Here is a 23,404-nt window from a genome sequence, read left to right on the forward strand (position 1 = left end):
ACTTAAAACCAAGGTAATGTACTTAGAACCAGGATATTGCACTTAGAACCAAGGCATTGTACTTAGAACCAGGATGTTGCATCTAAACTGGGATATTGGACTTAAAATCAGGGTGTTGTACTTGGAACCAGAATATTGCATTCAAACCAGGATATTGCACTTAAAACCAAGGTATTGTACTTAGAACCAGGATGTTGCATCTAAACTGGGATAATGTACTTAAAAACGGGGTATTGCACTTAGAACCGGTGTATTGTACTTAGAACCAGGATGGTGCATTTAAACTGGGATAATGTACTTAAAAACGGGGTATTGCACTTAGAACCGGGATATTGCATTTATACGGGGATATTGCACTTCAAACCTGGGTATTGCACCTAAACCAGGATATTGTACTTAAAACCAGGGTATTGCACTTAGAAACGGAATATTGCACTCAAACGGTATATTCCACTTAAAACCAGGGAATTGTACTTAGAACCAGGATATTGCACTTAGAACCAAGGTATTGTACTTAAAACCAGGATATATTGCATTTAAACTGGGATATTGCACTTAAAACCGGGGTATTTCACTTATAACCAGGATATTGCATTTATACGGGGATATTGCACTTCGAACCGCACTTAGAGCCAAGGTATTGCACTTAAACCAGGATATTGTATTTAAAACCAGGGTATTGCACTTAGAAACGGAATATCGCACTCAAACCGGGATATTGCACTTAAAACAGGGGTAGGTATTGCACTTAGAAACAGGATAATGCATTCAAACTGGGATATTGCACTTAAAACCAGTGTATTGTACTTAGAACCGGGATATTGCATATAAACCCGGATATTGGATTTAAAACTGGGGAATGGTTCTTAGAACTGGGATATTGCTTTTGAACCAGGACATTGCACTTAAAACCGGGGTATTGCACTTATAACCGGGATATTGCATTTAACCCGGGATATTGGACATAAAACTGGGCAATGCTTCTTAGAACCGGGATATTGCACTTAAAATCGGTGTACAGTGGAACCTCGCTAGTTCCCGGTTCCACTTTTGCGGGTTCAGAGCTCCGCGGGTCTAAAAAATATACCTTACCTTCTCAATAAAAGCATTTATTGACTTGACGCCATTGAGCGCGAGCTTATGTCAACTGAGGACACGGTGTGGACACTCTTACTGTGAAGGGGAGGGGGAGGCCCTGACGCAATGTACTACCTAAACACGGCTAATTGTGTGCGGTTTCGTGTATTTGTTGTAAAAGCTGATGCCGCTAGCTGAAGTATGTTGTTATTGTCAGAAGGTAGCTCTTTCACTTTCATTCAAATGAACACAGACCATTTTTTTTAACTGTTGTTTCCCAAAACTGTGGCTTAGTGAGTTGATAGCTATGAGATATAAGCAGTCTGTTCCTTCGGGCTATGTTCTTGATGAATGTATATATATATATATATATATATATATATATATATACCGTATTTTCCGCACTATAAGGCGCACCTAAAAGTCTTAATTTTTTTCAAAAGCTGACCATGCGCCTTATAACACAGTGTGCCTTACATATGGCTCAATATTAAATTCGCAAGGTCTCGCAACTTACTCAACGGCCGCCGACTTGATTTTACCCCGAACAAGGAGTAGTCCGCGGTGTATGCTGGGATTTATATACCGGCGTTTTATTGGCTAACCAATGTGTCAATCATCATTTGAATCGATCACTATTGGCTTAAGTTATTCGGAGCCTCGGATTGGCTAGATGCCCAAAACAAACCCTTCAATCGGCCGAGTTTAGCAATGGCGTAGCAAGCTTGCTAATCTACGCCATAAAGAAACATGTTTCATTAGTCTGTATTTGTAAATATTTTACTCTCCTGGATTTACTTCACTCACAGTTGTAAGAAGACCATGATTGCGTATCATTATTGAACGTGAGAACTTGGGTGAGTTATGCGGCTTTATATTTCCCGGTATCTTGTTTTAGAACTATCTTGATGTTGCTGTGATGAGTTGAGTGGATTAAACTCAATTCCAAGTGTTTTGTCATATGCACAGTAAAGTTGTGAGCGAAAATAGAAACATAGAAATGTTTGGCATTTCTTGAATCCCAAGACTTCAACCTTCCGAATGATATTTGAAATGACGCATTTAAGTGACATCGTACGGACACCGCATCCGCACGTGTCTACGACACGTATTTGCTTCTTTGCAAGCTTTGGGAATGTTAAGGGAGTAATCAGTTGGACTGAATCATCTGACTGTTTTGTCGACGTTCCCATTGTAGCGCCTTATAATCCGGTGCGCCTTATCTATGGAAGATATAGGACTAAAAACTATTTTTTGGGGGTGCGCCCTATAACACGGTGCGCCCTATAGTGCGGAAAATACGGTATATATATATATATATATATATATATATATATATATACGCAAGACATTTCATATTCCATATTATCACAAAGGACAGGAGGATTTTCTTTTTTTCCCCAATTTTTCACGCACGAAAGGTCTGCCAGCTTGCCCCCCGACCGCGAGGCCTTTTTAATTAGACGCCTGCTGTTGAACACATGTGCCCCCCCCTGCTCACATCAACCCCCCGACCAAGTCAAGACCTGCATAGTAACTGCTCCACTTGGAAGACTTAAAAAAATATGTATAAATAGAGAGAGAGAGGGAGAGAGAGAGAGATGTATGAAAAGGTATGCACCCCTGATCATTCTCAATATTTCTCTTTAGAAATACAGTGGAACCTCGGTTCTCGACCATAATCCGTTCCAGAACCCTGTTCGAAAACCGATTTGTTCGAACACAGAAATCATTTTTCCCATTACAAATAATGTAAATGGTTTTAATCCGTTCCAACACCCTGAATGTTTACCTTTTTTTACCTTTAAGACACAAATAACAAACATAATTTTTTATTTTATTTATTATTATTCAGCCAGTATCAACCATCAACATGATATCTACCGGAAATCATTTTGTCGCGCGAAGCTATCGACGTGACTCGTCGCCTTCGATCGGCGCCGGGTTTTTAGACCCAACTGCTGTGTTGGGAGTCATTAGGTGACCAAACCCCCCAATTCCAACCCTTAATGCCGAGCGCCAAGCAGGGAGGCAATGGGTACCAATGTTGTAAGTCTTAGGTATGACTCAGCCGAGGCTTGAACCAGCGACCTCCGAGTCTACCATCTAGGCTACTGTAACCCAGGCTAATCGTACGTTCGCGTTAGCGTAATCTTCCGTACGAAAGATTACGCTAACGCGAACGTGTAAAAATAAAAAAAAGGATAAAGAAAAGAATTATGAATAGGATTTTTTACCTTTGTGGTGGTCAGCAGAAGGCGCAGATGGACGGTGAGAGGGATGGAGGAGGAAGGGAAATTATTGTTTGGAAGGAGAGTCCCCTTCCATAAAAACTTCGGGGAGCTCTTCTGTCTGAGGGGTGCTCACACGTTCAAATCTCTTTGCTATGGATGACTGGCTACAGAATGTTCTTTTCCCTTAAAATATCTATCCAATGACACTTGCTTCTGCCTTCTTTTTAGCACTTTTCGGAAATGGTTCATGACAGTGTCATTAAAGTCATGATGACTCTGGTGGCTGCAGCTTCATCGGGGTGGTAAAATTCTGTAACTCGGCCCATTTGCTACACATTTGTTTAATCTAGGACGTCCCCTAGTGTATTGGAGGTGCAATTGCACCTGAGAAAATTAAAAGGAGTAAAAAAATGTGATGAGAACCATCCACCCCGGCGTTCGAACTCCGATTTTTGACCGAATAGCGAAGCAAGAATTTCTCGACATTTTTGGTCGGACTCCGATTTGTTCGAACTGAGAAGCGTTCGAAAACCGAGGTTCCACTGTAATTAATTTATTGTGTAAACAAAAGTAGACGGGTGCATAAATTTGAAGACTCAAGTTTTATCGATTCGAATATATTTAGCACTGGAACTCAATTTTTGGAAGCTCATAGACACTAGACCAGCCTTCATGGGGCCCTAATTTCTATTACTTGATCATTTCTATACCTACTAAAACTCATTCCATGTTCTACTCCAGGGTAACTATTTGTATTTTTTGTATAACTAATGTAGTATTATTTCTTGTAGTATTTCTGTACTATCTCTGATGTATTTTGTAGCGTTACCATATAAGAGTCTTTGTTTTTTTTCTGTAGTTTTTTTGTAGTACAGTGTGACTGTTTTGTGATATTTCCATAGGAGAATTTTTGTAGTATCGCGACAGCTGTAATTTGCAGTATTTCTCTTGTAATACTCTTGTAGTAGTATTTTTGCAGTAATATTTTGATAGTTGTTTTTTTTATATTATAGTATTATGTGATTATATTGTTTTAGTATTTCAGTAGAAGTATAATCGTTGTATTTCCAAAGCAACCTGTATTGTGTTGTACTAAAAAATAAACATTTCATAAAATATTATGTTCTATGAATATAAATAAAGATAAGTTTAACTTACTTTTGGGAGATGAGATTTTATTTAATTTTGTATTTATTTCATTCTATTTTATTTCATTTTCTCAACCGCATCAAGCTTTCTCATTCCACTTTCGTTTCAAAAGAAACGGCTCGCCTCTTCTTTACACTTTACACTAACCATATTGAATGGATCCACGAGATATTAAACAATCAAAATGTCAAAGTTCTTAGCATGCTGGAGCTAGTATAGACATAGCATAGACAGGACTGTATAAGTAACCTGTATTGTTTTGTACTACAAAAATCAACATTTCAGAAAATGCTCTATGAAGATAAATAAAGTGAAGTTAAACTTACTTTTGGAAGATGAGCTTCAAGAGTTAGGCGACTTCCTCCTCCGTGGTAAAAAGTGGCTGAAAAAAAGCGATCCAACTATTTTCTCAACCGCATTAATCTTTCTTGTTGCACTTTCATTTCAGAGGAAACGGTTTGCCTTTCTTTACACTTTACACCAACCATATTGAATGGATGTACGAGACATTAAACAATAAAAACGTCAAGTTCTGAGCGCGCTGGAGATACTGTATAGTATGTTTACACATAAACTAGGATGAGGAAGCAGATTTCTTTTTCGGGGTGGATGTTTGGTGAGCTTTCACAGCGCCACACGCCGGTAGTGGCAGAAAAAAGCAGTACAGTACTGTCCTCTACTCGGAATACAAAATCTAACTCACAGCAATGTCCGGATATTTTTCAACATCCCGAATGAAATATTCGCATCTACCATTTTGTCGAATGGTCGTAAGTAGGGGAGCGTCTGTATAGTGAGGAAATGGAAAACAACCAACAAGGCCAAATCAACAGAAGCCAATCATAAAAAAAAAGAAAAAAAATGGAAATATGTTCATTTTCACATCACAGTGACAGGATCAAATAAATAAGAGCTGTCTCCTCCATCCTTGTGAACATTCCCGGAACTCTGCCGGGTGGGCTCAAAACTCGGCGTTCCCAAACCTGGAAGAAAAACGACCGAGGCTCTCGCCATCAAAGGCGCCATTGTTTGAGCTCCCCGAGCCGCTTTGAGACGCAAATTCTCGAGCGCAGGCTAAGTTGATTATAAAAACAATGGGCCCCCAAATCCTCTGCACCGTGTGTGTCACCTGAGTCAAGCGCGTGACGAATATTAGGAGAGGGGGGTGGGTCCCTTCACTTAGGGAGGGGGGCTGCTGGATCCATATTTCCATTTCCACTTTTCAAATCAGGGGATACATAATCTAACAATATATTTAAAAATGTTGTGTATTCGTTAGATAATTTACATATTTAGATACATAAACGAATATTAAAAAGATTATTTCAACAAATAGCAAAATGAAAAAAATATATATTAAGCAAAATGTATATAGATATCATGAAAGCCTGATAAGGATTTTAGCCAAAGTAGAAATCAACCTGTCTATTTCCATTTTGTTTTATTGCATTTTGTTTTATTTTGTTATATTTTGTTTCATTTTATTCTAATGTGTTTTATTTTATTTATTTATATATTTTTAAGTGTTTTATTTTATTTCTTGTAATTTCATTATTTTTTTTATTTGATTTCATTTTGTTTCAATTTGTTATATTTTATTTCATTCACATTTTTTTCAATTTGATTTAGTTTTATGGAATTTAATTTCAAGAAATATCTATTTTATTACATTTTATTTTAATTCGTTTTGTTTTTTTTTGTATTTATTTTGAATTAATTTGATATGATTCATTTTTCTATTTATTTTATTTATTTTTAGAAATCAGTTTAATTTCATCCTATTAAAAATTATTTTCTTGTTTTATATTGTGTTATTTAATTTCTATCTGTTTTCCTTTATTTATTTTTTGTGTTTATTTCATTTTGTTATATTTTATTTCTATTTCAATTCATCTTATTTAATTGTATTTTATTTCATTTTCATTCCTTTTATTTTCAATTGTTTGATTTAAATTATTTTATTTCATTTCATTTTATTTCATTTCATTTTCAATTCATCTTATTTCATTGTATTTTATTTCATTTTCATTCATTTGATTTTAGTTTGTTTTATTTTATTTAATGTGTTTCATTTAATTATATTTCAATTTTCATTTTTTTCAATCTATTTATTTTTAATTCATTTTATTTTAACTTGTTTTATTTTATTTATTTTATTTCATTTTATATTTATTTCATTCTATTTTATTTTCCTTCCTTTTGTTTTCATTTTATTTACTTTATTTCATTTTATTTCAATTTTCATTCATTTTTTTCATTCTTTTTGGTTTCATTTTAATTCATTTGATTTTAACTTGTTTTATTTTATTTATTTGATTTTGTTTTGTTTTATATTTTTTATATTTATTTCATTTGATTTCATTGTATTTTATTTCATTTTCATTCATTTTATTTAAAAAATATTTCAGTGTTTATTTTAATTTATTTTATTTCATTTTCATTCATTTTATTTAAAAAATATTTCAGTGTTTATTTTAATTCATTTTAGTTCATTTTAATTGTTGTTTTTTTTTTCATTTAATTGAATTAATTTCATTTCAATATCCTGCTTTTTCCTTCTTTTTCTCCTCTTTTCCCTTCGTTTCGGTTCAAATGTCTCCTGAGCGTAGAGGCCAGCTTCAATTTGATGTCAGTGGCGTTTTTCGTGCTTTAATGAGGCCGCCTGCAGAGAGGAGCTCACCTCCGCACGCCCGGCCAATCAAAAGCTAACACGGCAACCACACTGCACAAAATATGACCAAGAAGTGCTGTAAAAATAAAACAAAATGAAAAATAATGAGAAAATAAGATATGGTGTATATGGTTCCTTTTTTATCTGTTTGCATTAAAATATTGTACTCGAACACTAACAAAATAAACCATCAGTAACCAAAACAAGTCGGATTATTTAAACTGGCCAATCAAATGTGTGCACGCTAGTTAGCCTAATGCACACTAACAGGAAGGCACACCACACAAAGTATTACGGAAAAACGCTACTAAAACTAAAAAAAAGAGATAAAACGGAGAAAAGAATAATCATTTCAAGTCAAATTGTCTATTTATTAACTACATTTTGTATCATTATGTTTTTGCTATGCAGCACGATGGTTGAGTGGTTAGCGCGCAGCCCCATGGTGTGGAGGTTCAGGGTTCAACTCCAGCTACCCCAGCCTCCCCGTGTGGAGTTTGCATGTTCTCACCCGTGCTTGCGTGAGTGTCCTGTCCTGTTTTCTGTCTTTGTGTGACTTGCGACTGGCTGGCAACCAGTTCAAGGTGACCCCTGCCCACTGCCCGCAGATAGCTGGGATGGGCTCCAGCACCCCTGCGACCCTACTGAGGATAAGCGGTGTGGAGCCCATCCCAGCTATCTTGGGGCAGCGGGCAGGGGACACCCTGAACTGGTTGCCAGCCAATCACAGAGCACACAGGGACAGACAACTCTATCGCTCATTCACACCTAGGGAAAATTTGGAGCGGCCATTTAACCTGAAATGCATGTTTTTGGAATGTGGGAGGAAACTGGAGTGCCCGGAGGAAACGCACACAAGCACGGGGAGAACATGCAAAGTCCACACAGGAGGTTCGATCTCATGACCTCAGAACTGTGCCGCACACGCGGTAAGCGGTGCAGATGATGGATATTTTTGCATTGAAAAAATTGCACAACACAAAAAAACACTTACAACAACAAAATTTAGATCATTAGAACTGGCCAATCAAACGTGTGCACGACAGTTAGCCGTGTGCACGCTAGCGCAACAGACACACCACACAAAATATTAGGAAGGAACGCTGCTAAAACTCAAACAAAAAATGTGAAAATACCCAAAGTTCCAGGTCCAATTTTGTATGTATTTACAGGGTTTGGTAGGGTTACTTTAACGTGATTACTTTCAATGACTTTTGGATTACTCCAATACCAAATATGCTCATAAAAGACAAAAGAAACTAAATATGAATAAAATGATGACTCACAACACGTGGTAAGCTTTCTCTCCTGGCTTTGATTTCTTTGATCTCCGGCAAAACGAACATAAAATGCGACAGAAACAAAATGAAAATCAATCCAAACAGCTTGCCAACATCATTTTTGCCGTTCCATGTGTTCCGTTACTCCCCAAGCCTGCACAAAATGTAGTCATTTTATTCATATTTAGTTTCTTTTGTCTTTTATCAGCATATTTGGTATTGGAGTAATCCAAAAGTAATCCCGTTAAAGTAACCCTACCCAACCCTGTGTATTTACTAGATGTATTATCATTATTGCTGTTCGAGAGTGTTCTTCCCCCTGACACTCGATCTGCAACCTCAGTGAAACTGTTTAAATCTAGGCTTAAAACACACTTCTATTCCATAGCTTATAAATTACCTATATTTAATGTTGACAATATCTGAATGAAAATATAGATTAATATAATTATTTCAGGGACAGCACGGCGGGGCAGTGGTTAGCGCGTGTGCGGCACAGTTCTGAGGTCGTGGGAACCTCCTGTGTGGGTTCAAATCCAGCTACCGGCCTTACTGTGCGGAGTTTGCATGTTCTCCCCGTGCTTGTGTGGGTTTCTTCCGGGCGCTCCGATTTCCTCCCACATTCCAAAGACATGCATTTCAGGTGAATTGGCCGGTCCAAATTGTCCCTAGGTGTGACTGAGCGAGTGAGTTGACTGTCCCCGTGTGCCCTGCGATTGGCTGGCAACCAGTTCAGGGTGTCCCCTGCCCACTGCCCGGAGATGGCTGGGATGGGCTCCAGCCCCCCCACGACCCTAATAAGGATAAGCGGTACAGCTAATGAGATGGTTTGAACAAATTTATTGACACTAATAACAGCAAACAAACAATGTGAGGTTTTAACAACCCTTCTCGACAATCTTAACAGCAATCAAGCATATTCACAATTTCGTTATATAACATGAGATGAGATGAATATCTGTGTATATTAGTTGTTATTGCAACATCCGTTTCAGCCTGGTTATCCTGGAACATGCGGTCCCTTCTCAAGGTTTCTTCATTTTCCTCATGTTGAGGTTTTTAAATTTTTCCTTGCCCTCATGTAGGTTTTAGATCAGGAGATGGTGTATTAATAGTCTGTGGTCTGTGCAGCCCTTTGAGACTCTTAGTGATTAAAGGCATCACAAATAAACATGACTTGACTATTTTATCGATAGTTTTGAAGCCTAAAATATAGTTCTTGGGGGCTAACTTTTCATAAAAGTTAAAAAAAAAATCACAAGATGGAAGAATCCTGTATTGAACTATTACCTGTAATTGGGCACCGTTGCTTAAATTCATTTTACAGGAAATAATTTACGAGCATAATGCGAGATGTTAGTGGAAAAACAATGAAAAATTCTTGAAGAAAAATGACTCTTTGTCAGTCTTGTCTGTGGGCTGGGGCGGCAAAGCGATCCACGGCATGCAGCCTGTCACAACATGGCTCGGAAGCGCCCCCAATCCCAGGCACACCCACCCACCCCTGGGACACAACATAAATCAAACATACAAGAGAGTTGCAGTGCGCTCAGGGAACTTGTTATCCCAAAACATTCCGGATCCGATCCGTTCTCGCAAAAACACACTCGCACCTTGCCCTTATCAGCGTAGTCAAATTCCTTTCACTGTGCCGGGCCTCAAAAACAAAAGAAACGCCCCCGTTTCCATGGAGACGCACCCAATTGTCAACATTGTTTTCGATGTTTCCGCAGTCAATTCGGGAGACGGCATCGTCTACGGCCAGCAGAAGCGTGAGAACGTGGGCGACCTGATTCAGGAGACTCTGGAGGTTCTGGAGCGCTACGGTGGCGAAGATGCTTTCATCAATATCAAGTACATGGTGCCCACCTATGAGTCCTGCATGATTTACTGAGACTGGATGGAGGCTGGGCTTCAACATTTTTTCCACTGCACCGCTAAGATAGCGTGCTAATTTTATCCTAGAGGAGATTGTGGACAGTTTAACAGAACAGAGCCGAGGCAAATTGGATCATCTGGAGTCTTCAAGTTGGTGGTACAGCAAAAAAGTTTGGCTGCTTTTTTTTCCCGATTTACTATTACATACTAAACAGTTGTTACATTTATATTCAAAAGGAGACTAAGGGCAAGAAAACAATAGTCTGCAATCAAAATGGACGCTATGGCCTTCTTCACTAAAAATTTAGTGCAATTTGGAATGCTGAATTTGATCCCACATTAAATTGACTCTTCTTTTGCAAGAAGGGGTTAAGGCGCAAAGTAATATTTCCCGATTTTGACAACAAAAGACGAGATAAAGGGCAAAGAAATAGAAATTCTGCTACAAAACAGACTCTATGTAACTCCCAACTCTTACTTCAATTTAGGATATTTTTATGCAAAATGTGATCACACATTAAATTGACTCTTCTCTTATGCAAGAAGAGATTAAGGGCTCAGAGTACTTTTCCAGATTTTGATAACAAAGAAGGAGATGAAGGGCAAGGAAATAGAAATTCTGCTATAAAAAAAGGACACTATGTTACTCCTAGCTCTTTCTTCAATTTAGGATTTTTTTATGCAAAATTTGATCACACAATAAATTGATTCTTCTCTTAAGCAAGAAGAGATTAAGGGCAGAATGTAACTTTTCCAGATTTTGATAACAAAAGAGGAGATGAAGGGCAAGAAAACAATAGTCTGCAATAAAAATGGAAACTATGTCCTTCTTAGCTAAACTTCCATTGGTTCAATTTTGAATGCTAAATTTGATCACACATTAAATTGACTCTTCTCTTATGCAAGAAGAGATTAAGGGCGCGGAGTACTTTTCCAGATTTTGATAACAAAGAAGGAGATGAAGGGCAAGGAAATAGAAATTCTGCTATAAAAAAGGACACTATGTTACTCCTAGCTCTTTCTTCAATTTAGGATTTTTTAATGCAAAATTTGAACACACAATAAATTGATTCTTCTCTTAAGCAATAAGAGATTAAGGGCACAATGTAACTTTTCCAGATGTTGATAACAAAAGAGGAGATAAAGGGCAAGAAAACAATAGTCTGCAATAAAAATGGACACTATGTCTTTCTTAGCTAAACTTCCATAGGTTCAATTTTGAATGCTAAATTTGATCACACATTAAATTGACTCTTCTCTTATGCAAGAAGAGATTAAGAGCGCAAAGTAACTTTTCCAGATTTTGACAACAAAGGAGGAGATAAAGGGCAAGGAAATAGAAATTCTGCAATAAAAACAGACACGATGTAACTCCTAGCTCTCGGTTCAATTCATGATTTTTTTTTTTATTCAAAATTTGATCACACATTAAATTGACTCTTCTCGTATGCAAGAGGAGATTAAGGGTGCAAAGTTATATATCCTGATTTTGACCACAAAAGAGGAGATAAAGGGCAAGGGAATACAACTTATGCAATAACAAAGCACGATGAAACTCTTAGCTCTAACTTCAATTTTTGAGATTGTTTATGCAAAATTGATCACACATTAAATTGATTCTTGTCTTATGCAAAAAGAGGTCAAGGGTGCAAAGTAACTTTTCCCGATTTTGACAACAAAAGAGGAGATAAAGGGCAAGAGAATAGAAATTCTCCAATAAAAAAGACACTCTGTAACTCCAAGCTCTGACTTCAATTTAAGATATTTTATGCAAAATTTGATCACACATTAAATTGACTCTTATGCAAGAAGAGATTAAGGGCACAAAGTAATATTTCCCGATTTTAACAACAAATGAGGAGATAAAGGGCAAGGAAATAGAAATTTTGTATCCAAAATTTGATCATATTTGACAACATCCGACAAGATCTGAATTTTAATATTGAACATTCTTGGCCATGACTTTGATGTTATTCAAGTGGAGACTAAGGTCAAGTAAGCCAAACTCGTCTATGAAAATGAACATTACAGTATGTCAATCTTAACTAAAACACAAATTCATGCAAGTTCTGATGCAAAATTTGATCACACATTCCAATGATACTTCCAATATCTTATGTAAAAGGAGATTAAGGGCAGAAAGGGAAACGGAATTCTGCAGCAAAGTAACCAAAATAATGCATAATATTTCCTCATTTTGACAACATCTGAATATTAATATTGAATATTCTTGGCCTTGCACTTTAACGTTATTGAAGAGGAGATTAAGGTACAAAAAACAAATCTTTGCCATCAAAAAAGACACTATGTCCTTTTTATCTGAAACTTCGATTCATGCATTTATTCATGCAAAATTGGATCAGACATTACAAAGATTCTTCTCTTTTATGCAAAAGTGGATTAAGGGCGCAAATGGAACTATAACTTGAATGTACGCTAATTTTTTATCCATAATTTCACTTCACATTACATCGACACTTTCATGCAAGAGGAGAATAAGGGCCCAAAGTATATGGAATTCTGCAGCAAGTGGTAACCACAAATATTTCAAGGTTTTGACAAATTATAAAACTTTGTACGAAACATTCTTGGCCGTACACTTTAATGTTGCTCAAGTGGAGACTAAGGGCAAGACTACAAAGCTGCAAATAGACACTTTATACTCCTTAACTAAAACTTAAATTCACGCAATATTTCATGCAAAATTTGTTCACAAATTACAGAAACTCCGTTCTTTTATCCTAAAGGAGATTAAGGGCGCAGAGGAAACACAATGCAGCAGCAAAGAAGCAACCAAAGGGTAAAATATTTCCAGATTTTGCCAACATCTGAATCTTAACACCAAACATTCACTTAAACGTTACTCACGAAGACACTAAGGGCATAGGTAGAGTGTCAAATATGTTGCAATAACATTTTTAGGAGATTGAGGGCGCACAAACGCATAAAAATTACTTGTGGAATATCTTGATGAGGGATTCAGGGTAAGATATCTTTAAAATATTAGACATTTATAGCCTTGTTGACTGAATTTCATATTTCAAATGAGATTAAGGGCAGCTCAGCTAATTTGGGACCTTGCGGGGGAAGTAACTAACATGAGTTTTGACATCCTTTGTTTTTTGTTTTTTTTTAATTGTAAAAATGTAAATGTATACTTTTAACACATTTAGCCTGGTAGTGGTGTTTGTGTGACACTTTTTGATGTTAGGAATGTTAGGAATGTTAGGAATGTTAGGAATGTTAGCAGTGTTAGCCGTGTTAGCAGTGTTAGCAGTGTTAGCGTTGTTATCATCACTTCTGTAGCTTTCAAAATGTGGATTAAAACAAGCTTTCGATTCCACGTGGTGGACGTTCTCGACTCGTATGTCTTTTTTCTAGTAGCGCTCGTATTACGAAGACGAAGCTTGTCGCAACGTGCCGGAAAAAGCTTCCGGAATGACGGCGCTCCGCATTCCGAGACGACGTCGCACTCGGAAAAATCTCAGTTCTTTTTTTTCTATTTAATTTACTTTTTATTTTTACACTATATTAAATAGTTATCTTGTGTTATTTTATTCTAAAGTATCTTTACTTTATCGGAGGAATTTGAAAAAAGACGAAAATTAAAAAATAATACAGCAGCGTGCCCAACTTACAAACGACAACTTACATTCCGAGTTTGTTCGTAAGTTGCATCAGTGCTATATTTGGGATGTTTAAGGTTTATACAAGTAACCTGTATTGTTTTAAAACTGAAAAAAACATTTCATAAAATAATATGCTATATAAAGAGAATAAAGTGGAGTTAAACTTACTTTTGGGAGATGGGCTTCAAGATGTCCTCCCCCGTGGTAAAAAGTGGCCGGAAAAAAGCGTTCCGACCATTTTCTCAACCGCATCAAGCTTTCTTATTCCACTCGCCTCGTCTTTACACTTTACACCAACTATATTGAATTATATGAAACAATAAAAATATCAAAGTTCTTAGCGCGCTGGAGATACAGTATACAGTAGTATGTTTACACACAAACTAGGAAGTCGGATTTCTTCTTCGGGGTGGATGCTGGGTGACCTCTCACAGCGCCACGCGGTGGAAAGAAGCAGACAAACAGATAGTTTTACTCATTCAAATATAATTTTTCTTACTTCATGTTCAGGTTTTTCCATACCATAAATCTCCAATTATTAGTCAAAGGAAAAAAATAACAAGAAACATAAAAATATACACATCCGAATAATTTATTCAGTATTCATTCAATCATTAATTTCTTGTTGAGTAAAAAATAAAATATTATTGATGGTATTATTTATTTATTTTAAAAAAAATGAATTTGTCACGGAGGATCATTTTGCTCTATTTAAAAATAATTTAATTTTTTTTTTTTTTTAAATAAAATTGTGCAAAAATATTTGACCATCTGCCACTTTGAATATTTGACCTTCATTTAGTTATTTAAGTAATTTAATAAAATAAATGAATGAATATTAAAAATGACTTAAATTGTCTGCTGTTTGCCATCTCGGGTAATTTTGTACAATTTAATGATGACGTAACTGTTTCATTAAAAGACAAAAATATTAAAATAAATGTTTTGAATAAGTGAAATTATCTTAGGTTGCCACAAAAGATCATCTTGTTCAATGAGTTATTATCTTATTTATTAAAAACTGTAAATACAAATGTAAGATTAGCAAAATTCAGTCAATTTAATGAAAATATAGTGAAACAAGAAAACTATTTTTTGAAATGACAGTACTATATATTTTTTATTATTATTATTTGACAATAAATTAGCTACTACTGAAAATTCCCCCTAAAATGTTTCCCATGCACTCTTCTTAAAGGGCCGGCGCTCCAATGTCTCAATTATGCGACATCACAGCTGCTAATGGGCATTAGACGCTAAATTGTGTCCGTTTCGACCTCTCGCCAAGGCCAGCGCGGCTCATTAAGGAAAAAGAAGAAAAAAAACCTTTGCCGCCATTCATGCGCGACTCAAATGAGCAGCCAATGAGGTGAGCTTGTCCACCATGGGCATCGTTGTGTGATTTCACCCGCAAAAAACCTTGGGTGATTCGCCACGTGTCGCCCACCCGGAAAACTAAATTAGCATACGATTTAGCATTCACAAAATATACTGGGACCTGTTTTTTGTGGTTTTTCAGAGTCATAATGAATTATATTATTTGTGGACAACGGGTGGCCCATCCCTCGAGGGATGCAAGAGGAGATTAAGGGCACAAAGGAAACAAAATGCTGCATTAAAGTGGAAACCCAAGTGTATAATATTTACAAATTTTCACAACATCTAAATAATATTATTGAACAGTGTTAGCCATGCACTTGAACGTTACTCAAGAGGAGACAAAGGGCAAGAAAACAGAACTATGCAGTCAAAATGGAAACTACATCACTCAAAGCTAAAACTTCAATTGATGCAATTCTTAATGCAAACGTTGATCCCGCATTATAAGGACTCTTCACTTTTATGCAAGAGGAGATAAGAGGGATTCCCAAATTCTAAAACATACAAAATTTGAGAACATACTACCGTAAATTCCGGACTATAGAGTGCACCTGATTATAAGCCGCACCCACCACATTTCGGGAGGAAAACCGATTTTGTACATACACAAGCCGCACCTGTATATTAGCCGCATGCGCCCACATTGAATAAATGCAGCACAAACACAAATTTAACCCATACCCGATACAGTCTAAAAAACACAGCCGGCAAAATAAACAGAAAATGATACCGGTAATTAAAGTGTGATGCAGACCTTCAGTGTCCGGGTGCCTGTTGAAAGTAATCCAAGGAAAAAAGTGTATATTCCCAAAGGTAAGGGTGGGAAAAATATATATCCACTACTGTCGGCCGCGTCCACAAACACGTCTCACCTTTACTCCACTTCCCGTCAGCCCGCGTTTGGCCCGCCCCTTCTTTCTCATTTGCTCGTGCAAAACATTTTAGAATAGGTTTCTAAAATAAATCTATTACAAAAATATACAGTCGCAAATACATATTATACATGGTTACACATATTTACAAAGAAAGACGGTACACCGAGAGAGTTTTCAAAGCTTTATTTATAATATTATAACTTTCATCCCAAACCGTGCCTGTGAAGGGTAGCAAAATGCTACTAACAACACGCTCGCAACACAGTAAACGGGTCTGTTAAAATAAACATACCGTACTTGTAGAAACCACGGTAAACCGTCCTCATCTTGCTCCTTATAACTGACGTCATCAAAGTCGTCTTCTTTCAGTATAGGAAAGAGACTTTGTCATATAGACGTCGTCCCACGCTCCCTTATTCAAAGACACGCTAGCAACACGCTCGCAAAATAAAGTTATCGTGCAGTAGCTCTGTTTCCTTCTATATCGGACTGCTCGATTGCGTTTAGCTTGAAAGATGCGTCATGTGCCTTTCTTTTTGCAATTTGCATGAAGAGGATATGTCTACGCTAATTTAATTTGTGCACAAACTAAGAAGTTGCAGTCTAAATCTTACCTTTTGTACTCAAGCGCCGCTGGCGGCCGTTAAAAAGTTACATAAATTGGCCGCATCACTGAATAAGCCGCAGGGTTGAAAATTTGGGAAAAAAGTAGCGGCTTATAGTCCGGAATTTACAGTACATCTTTTTTTGCATAACATGTATATATATATGTCATTGGTATATTGGAATTGTTTCAAAAGATAATGCATTTTGAAGACAGCCTGTCTTGTCGTTGACTTCCTGAGCTGTGACATTGTATGAAGAACACCAGCACCCTAGTAAGCCAGTCACCAAATTGAATTACATGTTAATTAGTCAAAGAGGGTATGAGTATTTAAGCCAAGTTTTGGTAGCTGGCTTGCTGACTGCTAATAATTGGCTAACCGGTACCAATCTACGGGAGGCTGGCTGACCGAAAACATGCAGTAAGCAGCCAGGATAACCACGAGCCAACGACAAGAAAACTACCAGCAACAGCTGGGAGAAAAAACAATGAGCACCGTAGGCAAGCCTGTAGCCGGGAGACTAACCTCGACCAAACCAAACTGGAGCCTTCAGGACCCCTACGCTAACGTGGAGCTATCTGGACAATATCCTATTATTATATTATAGTCAACAGGAGACTGGGCAAAATTTTGGATACCACGTAACTTTTAGCTAAAACCTTTGACTCTTTTATGCAAGAGGAGATAAAGGGCACATGGGAATCAAAATGTTGCAGTAACTTGGCGACCACTGAGTATATTTCCAGATTCTTACGATATCTCAATTGTAAAATTGAACATTCTTGGCCATGCAGTCTAATGTTGCTCAAATAGAGACTAAGGGCAAGAAAAAAGCACTCTCTAAACAAAATGGAGTCTACGTTATTTTTAGCTTAATGTAAAATTTTATCAAAAATTACAACGGCTTTTCTCTTGTATTCAAAAAGAGATTAAGGGGTAACTGGCAACCACAGCGTATAATATTTCTACAACATTTGAAGTTTGACATTTAACATTCTTGGCCATGCACTTGAACACTACTCGAGAGGAGACTAAGGGTAAGAAAACAGAATTCTGCAATTAAAATGGAATGTTGTTCTTGCTATTGAAATATTTTCTTGCTTTCATCTTCAAAAATCTCCCAATTTAAGTTTTAGGGTTGTTGTTTTTCTATCCACTCGGGAAAAATGAATTTTGGAGATACAATTATCTACAAAAAAGGCTACCGTAAATTCCGGACGATAAGCCGCTACTTTTTCCCCAAACTTTCAACCCTGCGGCTTATTCAGTGATGTAATTTTTCTAACGGCCGCCAGCGGCGCTCGAGTACAAAAGGTAAGATTTAGACCGGTGAAATATGTGCGCCGAGGAAGACTGCAACTTCACTAAAACTGGCCGCATGCGAAAGGCAACTTTTTCGCAAGTCTGCCAGTGGATCCTGACAGCGTGGGGCAGCATAAAAAAATCCACCATAACCAACGGGTTCCGAAAAGCGGTGACGGAGAGGAGGGCAAACCAGCGACAGTGACAGCGCGAGTGAGGCTGCGGGAGCGTGGGACGACGTCGATAAGACACTGTTTCTTTCCGACACTGAGGAAGACGACTTTGATGGCTTCAGTTGTAAGGAGGAAGATGAGGACGGTTTACCATGATTTTTACAAGTACGGTATGCTTTTTTAACAGACCCGTTTACTGTGTTGCGTGCGTGTTGCTACCATTAACGGGCACCATTTGGGATGAAAGTTATATTATTATTATTATTAAAGCTTTGAAAACTCTCTCGGTGTACCGTCTTTCTTTGTAAATATGTGTAACCCATGTATAATATGTATTTGCGACTGTATATTTTTGTAATGTACTTATTTGTATTTATTTGAGACACTTATTCTGATATGTTTTGCAAATTAAAAAAGAGGGGTGGAGCAAACGCGGGCTGATGGGAAGTTGGGTAAAGGTGAGTGAGACCTGTTTGTTGTCGCGGCGGACAATAGTGGATATATATTTTTCCCACCCTTACCTTTGGAAATATACACTTTTTTTCGTTGGATTATTTTCAACAGGTACCTGGTCTCTGCAGGTCTGCATCAAACCTTAAGTACCGGTATCATTTTCTGTTCATTTTGCCGGCTGTGATTTTTGGACTGTGCTCTTTAATGAAGGACATTTAGTTTCAACCACGGGACTTGAAGTCGGGTTTGGATCAATTTTGTGCTCGTGTTACAATTTTTTAATATTGGCGCATGCGGCTTATATACAGGTGCGGCTTGTGTATGTACAAAATCGGTTTTCCTCTTAAAATGTGGTGGGTGCGGCTTATAATCAGGTGCGCTCTATAGTCAGGAATTTGCGGTACTTATATTCTAGTGCGTCATATTAATGTTTATTTTGATTTCAATTGTATTTATTGTCATTGATAACAACATAGTGGACATTGTTTGCAATGAGATTTGACATAATAGAGGATGAATGTGTAATAATTTTTAGTTTTTGGGCTTTATATTTCAGAGTGCTCGATATTCTGGAAAATGTTTGATTTTGGCTCCACGAACGTCACTCGACACAGTTTGGAATTCCGTCCCCTGGAAAACTGGGACCTTGATCCGAGTCGTTAATAAATTTGTCCTTGGGTCCGGCTGAAACCGCACACCAAATGTCATCCCGATGAAACCCCTACCCCCGCCCTCGGCCCCCACGCATGCACGGCATACCCTTGTGCTTTTAAAATTAGCCGGCGACCGCTCGCCAAATTTCCGAGCCTGAAATCACATGAGTTCGTTTTCCAGGACCTCGGCGTCCCGTCCCTTCCAAGAGTTAGAGATAAAATCTTAATCCCGAGTTCGAGCCTGACCCAAATTTTGCAGGTACGGCCTAAAATTTCAATCTTTAGGCTTGTCAAATTTTCACGCTTGAAATCACATGTGTCCGTTTTCTAGGCCCTCTGCTTTCGGTTGCTTCCAAGAGTTAGAGATAAGATCTTAACCCAGGGTCCAAGCCTGACCCGGATTTCGGGCCAGGTCGGACTTAAAACTTCAATCATTATGCCCGCCAAGCTTCCGAGCATGAAATCCGTTTCCTAGGACCATGGGGTCCAGTCCCTTCCAAGAGTTAGAGATAAGATTGTAAGCCCAAATCCGAGCCTGACCCAAATTTTTGGGTGGGTCAGGGCCTAAAATTTCAATTGTTATGGCTGCCAAATTTCAGAGCCTAGAATCACATAAGTTCGTCTTCCAGGACTTTGGCGTCCCGTCCCTTCCAAGATAAGATTGTAAGCCTGAATCCAAGCCTGACCCAATTATTTGGCTGGGTCAGGCCTAAAATTTCAATCATTATGCTTGCTAGATTTCCGACCCTGGAATCACATAAGTTCGTCTTTCAGGACTTCGGCGTCCTGTCCCTTCCAAGAGTTAGGGATAAGATCTTAAGCCAGAGTCAGAGCCTGACCCAAATTTTGGGCTGGGTTAGGCTTAAGATATACATCACTATGTTTAGGTCGAGCTTGGCTTCTCTCTCACTGACTTTTTTTTAAATGAATGCATGTTTCTAAAAATGTAATCCAAAAAAAATTAAAAATAACTAAAAATTGCATTTGATGGACCGTCATTGTTCTTTGTCCTTCTGCCTCTCACTTAAAGTAAGTTATCCTTGTTGTGAAAAATATAATACAAAGCTGACTCAGCATTTTTCCCCAAAAAGACATTCTACTCTCCAAGACCAGAACAACATTGAATATTAACAACACCGTTTACAGGCAGTCAGGTAGGTTACCCCAGACGCAGAACTGCCAAAAAAACAAGCAGACTCTACATTTTTGGTTGTCCTGAAAGACATTCTACTCTCTCAGACCAGAACAAGTTTGGCTAGGATCACCATATTTGATAAGTGTCATGATTGCTGATTCGGGGCACCTGCGACGGCCCCGTTGGCGCCAACAGCCCTAGTCGCTGATTGGCTCCCTGACCCTTTTCAAACCCCCGTCTTCCAAGAGGAAGCTGTCAGACCGTCTGCGAACCTATGCTTTTAGCTAGGCAATTTCTGCACTATCCGACTTTCTCCTGCCCTGTTTTCTCCTGCCTGATCCCTGTTGCTGACCTGTTTTTGGACCTGTTTCTGGCTTGCTCTTCCGTCCAGGCCATCGACCTGTTTTGCCCTGTTTCCTGTCTGATACCTGTTGCCGACCTCTTTTCTGGACTCGTTACTGCCCTTGCTCCTCCGTCCTGGCCATTGACCTGTTTCCCACTGCCTACGACGACCCTCGCTCGACACGGAAGTGCCACTTCCGTGTTCCTGCCACCAGCTACTCGTGTTTGACAATCATCGGATCGTGGAAGCAAGCACTGCTCTCTCTTTATCAATAAAACTGAGTAAAACTGGGTCCTGTCTCCATTTCTGGCCTGTGACAAGAAGCAATCAAGTAGGTTACTCTAGAGGTGAATGACCCATCCAAAAAGATAAAAGCTACCCAAAAATGCTTTAGTATCTCAACGTGGGTGATGCTCAAATGGCGCAAAGCCATTCTTGTTTGACTCGGATTTTGTTAAAAAAGACACGTTCATTTGTTATCATTAATAACCTCTCCTCCTCCTGAGTCCTCACAAATAAATGTGAAATTTCGAGTTTGTTTTGTCAGGGTCTGGATTTCTTCGGCCTGATTTTACCCCTACCAAGAGATGTCCTTCCAAGAGTAACCCAGCTTCCCCTAATACACAACCTGACCTAATCCTCACTCTTACTTGCAACCGGACCCCGGGGTCCAACCCAGACTAAGGGGACCCTCGTGTAGCTCGGAGGAGGGGTTATTATTAGCCAGGCACAGCTAGCGACAGCTGCAGATTTTTAAAATCTTTTGTTTTTTTGAATTTATTTTTATTTTTTACTTTTAAAAGTAACCTTAAAAAAATATATCGATTTTGTGTTTTTTTTTTCTAAAATGCACCCATTTTGCTAAATACAAAACTTATTCTTTTTTTCACCGTTCTCGCTCTGTGGTGTTTTACAGAACTACCTTTTCTTTTTGCTTTTAAAATAATGACAAATCTTTATGTAAAAGTTAAAATTTTTGGGGTTATTTTTTTACAATATAACCTAAAGTTTGGGATTTCTGTTATGAGCTAAATTTTTCCTTTAAAATAAACTGATACCGATTTTTGGTTATTCTTTTTACAACAGTACCCATTTTGCTAAGAACTTTTTTTTTTACAATTCTTACTCATTTGTTTTCTACAGAACTACTTTTTTTGCTTTTCAAATAAATGACCAGCATATTTTACAAAAGGTGGTGCTGGAGCCCATCCCAGTGATCTTCGGGCAGTGGGCAGGATAACACCCTAAACTGGTTTCTAGCCAGTCGCAGGGAACATGGAGACAAACAATTCACTCGCTCATTCACACCTATGGACAACTTGAAACGGCCAATTAACCTGAATGTGGGGGGAAACCGGAGTGCCCGGAGAAAACCCAAGCAAGCACAGGGAGAACATGCAAACTCCACACAGAAAGGTTTGATCCCCTGAAAAACATATGAAATATAAATTAAAATATTTCTAAAATTTGAGCTTTTTACAGGCTGAACAGGTTTAAAGTTGAACAACAACCCCAAATCCCTCAAAATGCCAAACATATAATAAAAATTAAAAATACTAAAATAAATGATAAAATGCAAAAAAAGACAATTCTATTTTCACCAATTTTGACACAGATCATCTGAAACACATGCGAAAAGTTTAAAACAGGTAAAACAAAAAACCAAAAGATCAGCAGGCGATTAAAAGATTGAATGCACTCTGCTTCTGAGCAATTAATATCTTTAAAATGAGTTCAAATTTGTCTAATTTTTCTCCTCTCTATACAAACCGTACTTTCTTATTTTTGTCTGTGAATTGAACTAAATTATTACCCAACACCTATAGAGCCCTTTCCGTGTTTGTAAACAAATATGACATAGCCATGCTGCACAAGCATTGTTGAAACAGAATGCCAGAATTTATGTCAGTTTATAGCAGCCCATTGACTCAAAAAGGCTGTCGATCATAGATAGGAACAGCTTGAAAAAGCACAAAGTATATGCTAGCAGAAAGATAGCACCTTTATTTTAGTCATTAAAATGTACAACAAAAAATGTTCTTTTGATTGGCACTGGATTTCCTCTTTTGAAGGTAGATAGATAGATAGATAGATAGATAGATGGATAGATGGATGGATGGATGGATGGATGGATGGATGGATGGATAGATAGATAGATAGATAGATAGATAGATAGATAGATAGATAGATAGATAGATAGATAGATAGATAGATAGATAGATAGATAGATAGATAGATAGATAGATAGATAGATAGATAGATAGATAGATAGAAAAAATTAAATAATAACTAAAAAGACATAGAATACAAAAATACCCAATATAACGTGTTGATATGTATTTAAATAGAGCTACGGAAAATACACACTGTCATAAAAATAGGGTAATATGCAAATGTGGGGGTGGGGTTTCATGTGGGCTTTTATTCCCCAGTTGGAGTTAAAGAGCCTCATGGCATGAAATGTGGGGGTGGGGTTTAATGTGGGCTTTTACTGCCCCGGGGGGAGTTAAAGAGCCTCATGGCATGAAATGTGGGGGTGGGGTTTAATGTGGGCTCTTTAACTCCCC

At 37.8% G+C, this 23,404-nt stretch overlaps 1 protein-coding gene across 1 annotated transcript in view; it reads left to right on the forward strand.

The window, feature by feature from the left end:
• Positions 1 to 10,473, forward strand: part of pacrg (PARK2 co-regulated) — a 268,864-nt gene extending 258,391 nt beyond the window's left edge. Inside the window, exon 5 of the mRNA XM_088354393.1 lies at positions 10,145 to 10,473. Within this exon, the coding sequence (XP_088210519.1) occupies positions 10,145 to 10,305 (161 nt within the window). The 3' untranslated portion in view covers positions 10,306 to 10,473. The remainder of the gene's footprint in view (positions 1 to 10,144) is intronic.
• Positions 10,474 to 23,404: the final 12,931 nt, after the last annotated feature.

The sequence above is a fragment of the Urocampus carinirostris genome, chromosome 15 (genome assembly GCF_059441175.1).
Source record: "Urocampus carinirostris isolate Australia breed hairy pipefish chromosome 15, RoL_Ucar_1.0, whole genome shotgun sequence".
Taxonomy (NCBI): Eukaryota; Metazoa; Chordata; class Actinopteri; order Syngnathiformes; family Syngnathidae; genus Urocampus; species Urocampus carinirostris.